This window comes from Bubalus bubalis, chromosome 6, assembly GCF_019923935.1.
Source record: "Bubalus bubalis isolate 160015118507 breed Murrah chromosome 6, NDDB_SH_1, whole genome shotgun sequence".
Lineage (NCBI taxonomy): Eukaryota > Metazoa > Chordata > Mammalia > Artiodactyla > Bovidae > Bubalus > Bubalus bubalis.
Genome location: NC_059162.1, coordinates 78,313,806 through 78,326,538, shown reverse-complemented (window position 1 = coordinate 78,326,538; position 12,733 = coordinate 78,313,806). Strand labels below are relative to the sequence as shown.

Genomic DNA, 12,733 nt, shown 5'->3' with positions numbered 1-12,733 from the left:
GTGTTAAAACAAAAGACAAAACTAAGACCATCACTGAGGTCTGTGATGAAGAGGAGATACACAGTAAGCCTGGCCTGATTATACTCTAGGTGCTTTCAGCCCCTGAAGTTCTGTAAAGTTCCAACCTTGGCATCAAGCATACTAGCTCTTCCACCTACTTTTCTTATCTACCCACTCTTACATTTTTGACTGATTCTTCTATCACTAGTTTACAAGGCCTGAGAGGAAAGTGCGTTTTTTGGAGTTAGGCATGCGTGCCTGGGACCAGACCTTAGCTCTTCTATGTTCACCACGTGTTGCTGAGCACGTTGTTTAATCACTGTCATCTTTGGTTTCCTCAACATCAACCACGTGGTGGTATGGTGAGGACTGAAAAATCATAATAGCTATTGGCCTTGTGATAGGTATTTTGTGTACATTATATTTATATACATTACCTCCTTTAATACTTATACTAACTCTTAGAGATGGTTCTTACTATCTCTGCACTGAAGGAAGGGAAGCTCAGAGGTTACATGAATTGCCCAAGGTACTAGTAGTTCGGTTCAGTTCAGTCGCTCAGTCGTGTCCAACTCTTTGCGACCCCATGGAGGCTGGATCAAATCCACATCCAACTAATTCCCAGCCTGTGTTTTACAACATAATGAATCACAGGCAGTACTTACAGAGACCCTGGCACATGAGAGATGATGAGAACTAGTGTATCACATTATTACCATAGCAACAAAAAAAGTCAGAAGGAAGAAACAAAAAATAGAAGAAATATTAGATTCATTGTCCTTAGGCCTAATACCAATTGCCCTGATTGACTTTAGATGTCTACATGCATGCATACTCTGTCCCATCCAACTCTTTGCAACTCTACGGACTATAGCCTGCCAGGCTCCTCTGTCCAAGGGATTCTTTGGGCAAGAACACTGGAGTGAGTTGACAGTTCCTCCTCCCCTGATCTTCCCAACCCCAGGATCAAACCCACATCTCTTGTATCTCCTGCATCGGCAGGCAGGTTCTTTACCACTGAGCCAACAGGAAGCCCTTAGATGGCTAAGCACTTGTTTCTTTTTCTGGTTCTTTTAACATGTTCATCATTTCTAAATAATTTCATTTCTCTTTATAATGTTGTAAAAGGCTTGTTTAAAGATCCCATAGGATCCTTTAAAGGTGAGAAGAACTGTACAGAATTCAGACATTTTCATTCTTGAAGCATATTCTTGGCAAACTTTAATAAACCAACTTAAAACAAATGTCCATGGGAATAATGCCTGTATTTTCAAGTGGGTGCCAGAAATGTATTGACATTTAGAATGTCCTTAAGTGACCCACCAGGAAAAGAATGCAGACACTCTGTTTTGCAAGTTTTTGTTTAGCTGTATGTCCACACACAGATACCCCATCTGCACACGGGCTCACACACACACACACAAACATGCACAGCCTGCTGTTTTTTCCATTCTCTGATTGAAGAGAATCAGGAACAACACATCTCTAAATTAATTTACTAGGACTGAGGCAAGGCAGAAATAATTTTGTAAAGCTCTACTTTAATTTGAAATTATAAGTTCTAAAATCAGGATGTTTCTTTTTTCAACTCACCCGGGGAAATTTTCTTTTTATGTTTCCAGTTCTTTTAGATCAGCCTGAGATATGGGGTTCAGGCCAACCAATTAATCCAAGCGTGGATTCGCCAAAGTTAACAAGGCCTTTTCCCACTGGAAGTAAGTTATGTGTCTGCTCTGTCTGGAAAAATAAGTGACTCATTTTACTGTCTGTCTACATAGTGAAATTAGGCAAGGCTTAGGAAGTCTACGTAAGCAACATTTGGACTGTTTAATATTAAGAAGAGATATTATTCTAATAAGCATTAGAGTTAAGGGGCCTAGGACAGTCAGTTGAGACAAGAATAATACAATAAATAAAGTAAAATAAGTAACTTGGAACCATAGCTGCTTCTGTGTGACATCTCACAGGCTTATTCATTCATTTATTCAATAGGCTTATGTAGGCATGATAAGCAAGTGGACTAAAGACCCTGCTATGTTCTAGGCATGGGCTAGCGCACAACACAGAGCTAACCAGGTCAGATAAGGTCCCTGCTTGTCCTACAGAACTACTGAGGCTTCAAAGGACAGAGAGGACACCTTGAGGGGAAAGAGTTTAACTGGAGAACAAGAGGAATGATGCCATATGGTGGAGAGAAGCTGAGACAGATCAGGGCACATTTATCTCAAAGCAGAGCCGTCAGCCCTGTTTAATTCCAGAATGCCCCTAACCTCTACTCCAGGTAACTGGGGAAAGAAGTCCTGAAGAAAAAGGAAACTCGTCAGATTTACCAGATATAGCAATGAAAGGAAAACATACATTTAAAAAATGAAAAAAAAAAAAAAGAATACCTGTTGAAATTCTTAATTTTGCCCACAAAGTGACAGCCCAGTTCAAAAGGATGAGTGTCTGGGTTGGGCTGTAAGACAATACTTTTTCTAGCCCAGGGATGTTTTTCAGCTATAATTTCCACCAAAGGAATCTGTTCATTCTTCCTTGACCCAAATCATTTTGCTTTAGATTTCAAAAATATACCCAAATTCAAGACATTACTTTGAGAAATCTTTCCAGACTCAATCCAAGCTATAATATCCTGACTCTATTAAAAGCCCCTCACCCAGGCTGCTCTCATTTCCTTGACCACACTCTGGATTGCAGTTGCCTGGGACCACAATCTTCCTTCATTCAGTTGTAAATTCCTTGAGGGCAAAGGCTCATTGTTTTCAACCCCGTCCTTCATTCCTAGTACAGGTCACAGGACTTTGGTGGCTTTTGACACTTATAAAACAAAGGAATGAATGAATGAAATGATATTATTGTTGCTATTATCTGACTTTCTTTTGACAAATTCCTACCATAAAATGGAAGAATCTGAATGAGTCCTGCTTCAATCACTAAACTTTGAACTTAAAAAAAAAATATGGACTGCTAATAGTTATTCCTTTTCCAATAGCAGAATATGAATGAAAGCCCAAATCCTGCTTATCTGGGAATATTACATAACTTAGGGAGAAAGTGATCAGTAATGTATGGCTTCTCATCTCTTGGCAGCACCTCCACCACTGCCTCCAAAAAATGTACCAGCCACCCCACCCCGAACAGGCTCCCCCTTAACAGTTGGACCAGGTAAGCTTTATTTTTTCTGTCCTAGGATGGTGTGGCAATCAGCAGTGGCCCTGGACCTCAACATGCCTTTGATGTGTTGAAATCTATAGGCTAGACTAAACGTGAACATGCATTTAGTTTTACTTCCACTGCAGTTTACTATGTACACTTCTTTAAGTATCACTCCCAGGTTTCACAAAAAGGTTCACTTTCTCATTTTTTTCTCTGTATAATTTGGTTGAACAAAGGCCATGTTTATTTGTGATATAAGAGAAATAAAAACTCAATATCAAAAGCCATTGTTTAATTGACATTTCACTTCATTGGACCTCATTTTAAATGACTGAAGAATTAAAAGTCTCAAGGCATAATTCATATTTTTCTAAGAGCTGATAAGTTTTTATCTAGAATTAATATTGTGTAGTCCACAATAATAATAAAATGGGTCCTGGAATATGCAGCATACAGGTAAGCTTGGGTGGTGCAGGGTTTTTCTCAGTAGTCATTATTTATTACCCCATGGCAAAGCGATGTGTAAGGATGATGAAATATGGCAAGGAACTGCAGCATGCCTTTAGACAGATGACTTCTAAGGCATATTTTTGCCATCTATTAAAATCAATACTATGGAGTCCTACAATTTATAATGTACGTAGTCTTACTGGACTAGCAATTCAAAAGCAGTAATAGTTATTTTATGTGTCTGGGTCCTTAGAATGTAGTTCTTCATCACCTTTGGAATTCTATTGCAGCTTCATCCATAGCTATTTATGCAGTCTGGTGAGTTTGATAACTGCAGAGGGGGTATTTATCAACAAGAGCAAATGCAAGACATAGTCACTGATGAAATTTATATTGATTCAGACCCAACAGAGAGTCATCCAGTGTGTCACAGGTAAAGGTGTTTACAAGTTCAAATCATTTTGGCCCCTTGTATTCTCATGAATATGTTAGAGATAAGTAAATCTACCAGCAGTGAAATTATAAATACTGTGGCCCAGGCAAACTGCTATCCCATTTATTTGTGGCCTTGAAACCTTGAAGGTTAACTTTTTTCAAATGTGAAAATATAAGAATACTAAGCCTACTCTTACAGCTAAAAAGTTATTTAAATGTAAAATGGCTCATGCCCTGCAATTATTTAGGTAACAATTTCTAATCTGAATAATCTTGGTTTAAAAAATGGTACAATTCCTCACATTTCAGTTATCAACTACTTCCTGCCAGGCTATAGAAGATAGTTTTAGTTTTCCTCTTGTTATTAGTAAGAATTAAAAAGAATAGCTAAAGCTAAAATGTAAGCAAAACAGACTTTTTATTTCATGAATTCATATATATATATATATCAGTTATGCCTATGGTATTAACAGGTTAGACTTGATGAGAAAAGAAATTATAAAGGTTTCTTATAATTTTCTTCCTTATTAAATGGGTTTATATGTAACAATTCTTCTCAATATCCTATGTGTGTGGTGCGTGGGGTGTGTTTGTGTATATTTGTAAATATTCATGTGGGGATATCTCTTTAAATAATCTTTGTGCTGTGTTTCTGGTGTGTTCAAGGTGGAAGATATACAACTTCTAATGATGTGATAATTTTTTAAACTAACATATATTATCATTGGTTTCACCAAACACTTTCATTTAATATGCTAGAGTAAACAGTCTTCATCAAATATGAGGGTGATTTTCAGCCATCAGTTCTTTTTCTGTTGTGTCCTATGTATTTCATTAGGCCAGACTTTCCAAAGGGACCTCCCTTTTGAAATTTGCAGTTCCAGAGCCTATACACTTCTGAGAATGCCTTCTCAGAATGACCACACTTCGCTCTCTTCTGAGCAGCCCTGGAGGGCAGTTGCATGCTCAAGCTTCTGGTGATGGTAGATGCAGCCAAGTCAGATCACCTCACACAAGGGTAAATAATAGCAGAAAAGATAATGTTCACAATATAGAGGCAGGGAACTCTCTCCTCCCCTTCAACTACAATCAAGATATTTTTCCATCATGAAATATGTCCAATTTGGCACCTCACAAGATAACCTATTTATCAGGCTTTGCCTCACCCCTCCCACTTCCTATACAAATAATTTTAACAAAGTCAATTAAATTTTAAAATCAACTACTTTAACCACAGGAAATGACCAATCAGCCACAGAGGTCAAAATTGAAAAGCTACCATCCATCAGTGATTTGGACAGCATTTTTGGCCCCGTGTTATCCCCCAAGTCTGTTGCTGTTAATGCTGAAGACAAGTGGGTCCATTTTTCTGACACATCCCCGGAACGTGTTACTCCAGAGTTGACTCCAAGGGAAAAGGTGGTGTCCCCACCAGCTGCCTCAGACAACCCAGCTGACTCCCCACCTCCGGGCCCCCCGGGTCCTCCTGGCCCCTCAGGACCTCCGGGTCCTCCTCGCAGTGTACCATCGCCGCTCAATTTAGAAGAAGTCCAGAAGAAAGTCGCTGAGCAGAACTTCATTAAAGATGATTACTTAGAAACAATCTCATCTCCTAAAGATTTTGGGTTGGGACAGAGAGCAACTCCGCCTCCCCCACCACCACCCACCTACAGGACTGTGGTCTCATCCCCCGGACCCGGCTCGGGCAGTGGTGCGGGGACCACCAGTGGTACGTCTTACTGTTTGCGTGTGCTTCGTGTGACCGGGAATGGCCGTGGCTGCTGCAGTGTGAGCAACACCCTCCTCCTGCCTGGCAGTTGGCTTTAGAGCTTCAGCCATCCCTCCTTTGGTGTGGGTGTCCTGTGCCCTGTGGCATGTCCTAGTCCATCGAATGCTCGCGGTCATAGTGCAAGTCTGTGGATGTGTCCTGCCCTGCACTCCTGACCCTTAGGAGTGCCCTTCCACCCTGCAGATAAGATCTCTATTTTTTAAAGAAAGCTCTGATGTCATTTTTAGAATTCAGGAAAGTTCTAGAAAGACAGGTTTCACAGAAAATGTGCTTCAAGTTAAATGTCTGATTTCCTCATCAGATGTCTCCACAGGGGCCCTAGTTGTTTTGTTTTGTTTTTTTAATTCTTCCACTTTATTGAAATATAACTGACAAAATTATGAGATATTTACAGTGTACAATGTGATGATTTGATACACACATACGTTGTGAAATATTCTTCCCACCAAGTTAATACATCCATCACCTCACATACTTACCTTTTTTCTTTTTCTTTGACGAGAACATTTAAACTCTACTCTCTTGGCAAATTTCAATCATACAATACAGTGTTATCAACGATAATCACCGTGTTATACATTCGATCCTCAGACATTATTTGATTTATAAGCTTATAAATCTATATTTTTTCCAAAAGCCCTGATTTTTGTAGGTATATGTGTTTTCTATTTCTTTTTTTCTTTTAATTGGGGAAAACTATGTTAACTTCTCTAACTATTTCAGAGAAAAAGAAGTAGGATTTGAAAAGGAGATTTTAGAGGACAGCAAAAAAGAGGCTGCCTTATTGCATCTCCAGCCTAATCAGGCTGCCACTGAAACAAACTGCTCTCTGATGTCATCATTTGACAGGCTAGTCAGCCTATAAGGTCAGTTCTAAGTGTGGTGACAGGTGATGGAGCAGTTTGTCACAAATGTACCTTTTGGGACTCTACATGCAAATATTGACATGGAATCTGATTTTTTTTATTTTCCTGTTTGAAGCTTCATTTTGTATTCTCTAATGATGAAAGGATGGGAACTGCCATGCATACCCAGGAAAGATCACGATATTCCTAACGCATTCTTCTTCTGTATCACTCATTCCATTCGTGCTCCTGTTTGTCTACCAAGATCCTCTGGTGCCTGCTCTCTTGTTCCTGTCCTTTTTGTTAGGTACCTTCTCAGGGGTGTCAAGGGCTATTTGTTTTTTATTTGCTTTGAAAGAGGTGACCAAGTTTAAATTATTCAAATCTACTAAGAGACACCAAGGAAATATGTTTGTCTCTGTTCTAATAGTCATCATTGCTTCTGCTTTCAAGGGCACATCTTTCAGTGTTTGCTCTGCATTTGCAAATTGCTCTGAGCTTTAAAGTGAGAGCATCCAAGCTAATCAAGGAGAGGACTGGAGAATCTTCTGTACTGTACACAAAATCAGTGTTTTGTATCACAGGTGTTCCCCTCCTTCACCAGAAAGGGAAAACAGTTCAATAATAAAATTTAAGTTTGAAAAACTGTGCTAAAACAAAATCATCAGGTTTCTTTACCTAGGTCCTAGGGAGCCTTTATTTATCCAATAAGAACAACAGCTATAGTTTCTTTTCCCAGCTTCATGCTAAGAACTTTATGCACATCATTTCATTTTTACAACAACCTCATGAGGTGAATACTCTTATTTCCCCCATTTTACAGATATGAAAACTGAGGCTCATGGATGTTTAGTAATTTGCCTAAGTTTACATTGCTAGAGGTGATAGACTTGGTATTCATTCTCAGGTCTATCTGATCCCAGGCCTGTGTTCTTAACCACTATGCCCTCCAGGAGCCCTTGCAAGGTTTAGTGACAAAATATCACGAACTTATCTGACCCTGACATGCACCTGTATTACACACTGTCATCAAGATCGCCAAAAGTCTTTTCTCCAAGCCTACTGCTTTGTGCTCCTTTCTGTGTTTCTGGGGGTTAGACCCCCACCTCCATCCTCTGTTTCTTTTTTAGATCTTTTGGGGGTGATATAAGGGTCCTTACCTAACTGTAAAGATAATAAAGGGCCTCTAAGTAAAGACTCCAGTCCAGACCTCAGCCCAAAAGATGCTGGTTGTCCTCTGTCAAAGAGAGACATGTTTCCGCTGTCTTGAATGGGACTCTTTCCTGGGCCAGGCTCTGAGTCTTCTGAAAGTGCTTTTCAAGGAACAATACCTTCTCTCCAGTGGCCTGGTCACTATACTCTACCCAAAGTAAACACCTTTAGTTGGGGGAGGGGAGGACAGGACAACTGTTACTCGCCAGGCTCCTCAAGCACCTTCTACAAGGTTCTGGGATATACTTGATTAATTGAATTGATCACTGATTTAATGAATAAATAGAGTAGCTCTAGCTTTCTTTTTGGAATCCTTGGCAATTTTGTTGTCATTTTCATGTTTAACTTCCATATTCTTACTTAAAATTACTTGAAAGTATTACCAGTAAAGACTATTGGTTCTTAATAATTGAGCTGGAAAATACTATACTTTGCTAATATTAAAGAATTGAATTTCTAAGTGGAAAACCAAACTGGGCCAGTGAAACTCATGAATAAATAAAACTGTGCACCATTATTTCCTTAATTAAGTCCCAGTTTATTTGCTCATTAAACTTTTATTGATGAAATGTACACAGATTGGCAGAAATATAAACTTAGGATTGAAACAATAGGATATGGTCTCATGTTTTAAAGATTAGTAATGCTTATCATTATCTGCTTTTTATAACAGCCTGATGGGAATAACTTTTCCTGTGTATCTCAAACTGTATACCTACATTAAAAATTTCATTCACAGCAAGATGACTGTCACTGACCAAGTTTAGACAGTACTTGTGGATCGGAATAGTTACCTGCTGTTGAAAAAGTTGCAAGTTAAGAATTTGCTTCAAGAACTTTAATTTCCTTATGGCAAAGATTTAAAATACATAGTTTGGCCAGAATATTGCTTTACTGGAATGCAGACACTGATTCTTGGCAAAGACTATCTCTTCTCCTGTGTGGGCTGTGTGCCCAGGGGATGGAATGGAAAAAGTGTTTCCTTGGCCTGTAGCAATTTTGGAGACCAGGGAAAGAGAAGTGTTAGTAAAGATAGAATGTTCAACATTTCCCAACTGGGGAAAGTAAACCCATATTAAAAGATGCTAAACACAAACAGACACACCCCACACATCCATAAACAAATGAATTTGAACTACCTGGGGTTGAATCAAACAAATATATTTCCTAACTACAAGTTTTTTTAGAGCAGCAATGTCCAAAATGGAAGCCTTTAAGCATATGTGGCTATTTTAATCTTAATGGCAATTAATTAAAATTAAAAATCAATTATTCAGATGCAGGAGCCACAGTTCAGTACTCAGTGGGCACATGTGACTAATGACTATCTTATTGGACAGCACTTATTCCAGAACATTTTCATCATTGCAGAAAACTCCATTGACCCATACTGTTTTAGGGCTTTTAATGTGCCAATTTCCTAAAAAGAAACATAGTATGAAAACTTTCCCACATGTGTTTAATACTTTTGTAAAAGAAATAGTATAATTGTGTCCTAAGAAACACAAGTTGGGAAAGAATAATTCTTTACATATTTCAAAGTACATATATTTTCATTCATTTGATTCTCCCCCATAACATTGTGATATACTAGCCTCATTTTACAGATCAGGAAATGGAAGCTCAAAGGCAGGACTTGGCCACAGCTACAAAGCAATAAATAGCAAAGTCAATATCTGTCTGACCTCAGATTTGTTGGATTCCAGTGATCACTTCTCCCCAGCTGCCCCCCCACCGACCCCACAACACACACACCCCCCACCCCCCACACATAAACAAAAAGAAATGAAAGTTGGAGCCATTGTTTTACGGTCCTCAGGAGTTACCAAAGAAACTATGATGGGATTTCAGGTTGAAAGCAGCAGGTGGATCGAGAGCATGTCAGTGGTTGCCAACTTTTTGAATTCACAAATTCAAATGTACATGTGATTTTTAAAGCTAAACAACGTTGTCCAATTAGTTTCTAGCATTGTCTTGGGAATAAACACTGCTTGAAGGGGAAATGAAAGTAGAATTGAAGATTGAAGAATAAGGGTAGAGATGTTCAAATAACCCTCTTTACTCTTTCAGTACAAAATAATTGTGTAATCTCACAACATCGTGTGAGGCCTTAGTTCAATTATTAAATACTCCGTAGGCCCAAACTACCCTCTGCTGTCAAGCAGGGTTTTGCTTTTTAAAACTCCCTTGGTGTTGTCTAACTGCATAACAAATCAATGAGATCAATTCAGTAAAGCAAAAGTAAGTTAAACAGGGTACTCCAAAAGGAAAACACAGCCAGTTAACTAGCCACTTTTTTCTTCGCTTTTAGTTGTATCTGTATCAAAAGCACAAATTTTACCATCATCAACAACTGCCTTCCATTTGTGTAGTATTTTATGACTTGGTAATACTTAAATAAACATTTTCCATTTCAATTGTTGCAACTGCCTTGTAAGGTAGAAACATGTCCTGTATTTTAAAACATGAAGCTCAGGTTCAGAGAAGTCAACTTCTTATAGTTGATAGGAGGTGGGCAGAGCCAGAGCTCAGGTCATCTGACTTTTCGTCAGTTTCTTTAGTATTTCATACTGCCTCCATGATAACTTGTTACCATTTTTCCAAGAATTACTGAAACTGGATTTTTTTTTTTTTTTATTTAATTTTATTTTTAAACTTTACATAACTGTATTAGTTTTGCCAAATATCAAAATGAAACTGGATTTTAAAATTTCCCTTCTGGAACTTGTAGGAAAAAGATAAGCAGCTGACCTTTTCCTGGGATTGACTCAGAAGACCATTTCTTGGAAATAGACCCCAGGATAGACATTTTGACCCAACCCCCATGACATGGTTTTCCAGCAAAACAGAACCCCCAAAACAGTTCTATAAAACTTCCAGACAAAAACTTTGCTGTGTTAACATTTATTTCCCATCTCTTTGCTGTCACTTCTGAAAACATCCTAGGTGTAAAGAAAACTTTGTCGTGGGACCTGTTGAAATATCCCCTATTCTTTTATTCAAGAGAAGATCATCAAAAGACTAAGGATATTTATATTGAGAGAAAAGTGCAGTCAGCCCATGCAAAAAGAAGACCAGGCTTTGTGCAAAATGTGGGGCTACATTATATAGGCCACCACCTATAGCTACAAGATACTACATATAAAAACTCAGACTTTGTAGTTAAACAGGCCATTTGAACTATATGACATTGATCAAGTTATTGAATATCTCTGAGCCTTACTTTCCACTGAGATAGTAGAAGTACTTTCCTTCAAAGCTTATTGTGGGGATAAAATAAGATAATGCACGTAAAATGTGTAGCATAGCTACTGGCCCAACAAAATAAAAAGTGAGAATACAGTTAAAAGTTGGTAGTGGTAACTAGGAAGTATTGGTAGGATGGGTGGTAATTAGTATGGTTTCACACTAATGTAATTACACTTACAGTAAACCACACTGATAAACACAACAAACTCAAGATTTCAAACTGCTTTAAACAGAGGAACAAGGCTTTCACCCCCAAGGACTCTCCTAAGTTGGAAGCAGATCCTGAGATGATGAGCTTTGATGGTTAAAGTTTCCTGAAAATCTGAAAATTCAAAGATTCAAATTTCAAAGTTCCTTGAAAATCTGGTCTAGGATTCTCCAGAGAGCAGAGTTTTGTGGTGTGTTGGAGGGGAGGTCGGCGGGGAGGGGGAGACATTTTCTTTGGGCAGAATTTCTTGGAATTTTCTTGGAGTAATTTGATATCTGTGCTTCTAACCAATGTGAAAAAGCCTCAGGAGTAGCTGGAACTTCTCTGACTGAACAAGAACCATTTGGAATATTGATTTGACTTCCTTAAGTAGTTTTCCCGTATATCCTGGACATATGCTGAAGATAGGCCAACCCCTAAGTCTAGAGACCCCTCTGGTGTGCTCAGCAGCGTGCATGCCAACCTCTGTGTGTCCTCTGTGTTTCTCTTGTTTGTCATTGACAGCCAGAAAAGTAAATCCAAGAGACTCTTAAAAATCATCACAAAAATCGTCACAGGCAACCTCTACACAAACAGGTTCCTAAGCAGCCTCCTTTAAAAACTAAAATCCTCTAAATCCAATGTGTTTCTGTTAAGATTCCACAGACAAAGTACGCTCACAATAGCTAATGTACTTTATTATATTTTGTTCTTTGCTTACCATCAAGGGTTTGCTTACATGTATGAAGTTACTACTCATATCGTAAAGCACAGTAAGAAGGATAATTCTCTTCTACATGTTTTACAGATATATAAAAGTATTTATATACATAACACATATTTATACACACACACACACACACACACACACATGGACTTTCCAGGCGGCACTTAGTGGCAAAAAACCCGGCTGCCAGTACAGGAGACAAAAGAGACGTGGGTTCAATCCCTGGGCAGGAAGATCCCCTGGAGGAGGGCATGGCCACCCACTCAAGTATTCTTGCCTGGAGAATCCCATGGACAGAGGAGCCTGGTGGGCTACAGTCCATAGGGTCACAAAAATTCAAACACGACTTTTGCACACATATATACATATAATGTGAAAAATCTTTTTTCTTCAAGTTCTAACCTCCGTTTTCATCTTGGACATAAATTCTGAATATGTAAAGATCAAGAAAATTTATCATAAGTTTCATATGTATCATGATCAGAATGAAAGCTACCCACTCACCCAGCCAAAAGAGTATTGAGTATATATTTTCTGTCACAGGGAGTTATAAAAGGATTTACCTTTCACTGGGTGTCACATGACAACAAAAGGCAATGAGCTTCAGCTTCAGCCATCAACCATAGTTCAACTGAGTGATTTTTTTTCTTTATTGAAAAAAAAGAAACCCAAACCCCATGTGC

The 12,733-nt window shown here is 38.6% G+C and overlaps 1 protein-coding gene across 2 annotated transcripts in view; it reads left to right on the top strand.

The window, feature by feature from the left end:
• Positions 1-12,733, top strand: part of SGIP1 (SH3GL interacting endocytic adaptor 1) — a 237,917-nt gene that overhangs the window by 155,828 nt on the left and 69,356 nt on the right. For both annotated transcript variants that reach the window (XM_044944884.2, XM_044944883.2), the window contains 3 exons: positions 1,623-1,715; positions 3,091-3,165; positions 5,279-5,770. In XM_044944884.2, the coding sequence (XP_044800819.2) occupies positions 1,623-1,715; positions 3,091-3,165; positions 5,279-5,770 (660 nt within the window). The remainder of the gene's footprint in view (positions 1-1,622; positions 1,716-3,090; positions 3,166-5,278; positions 5,771-12,733) is intronic.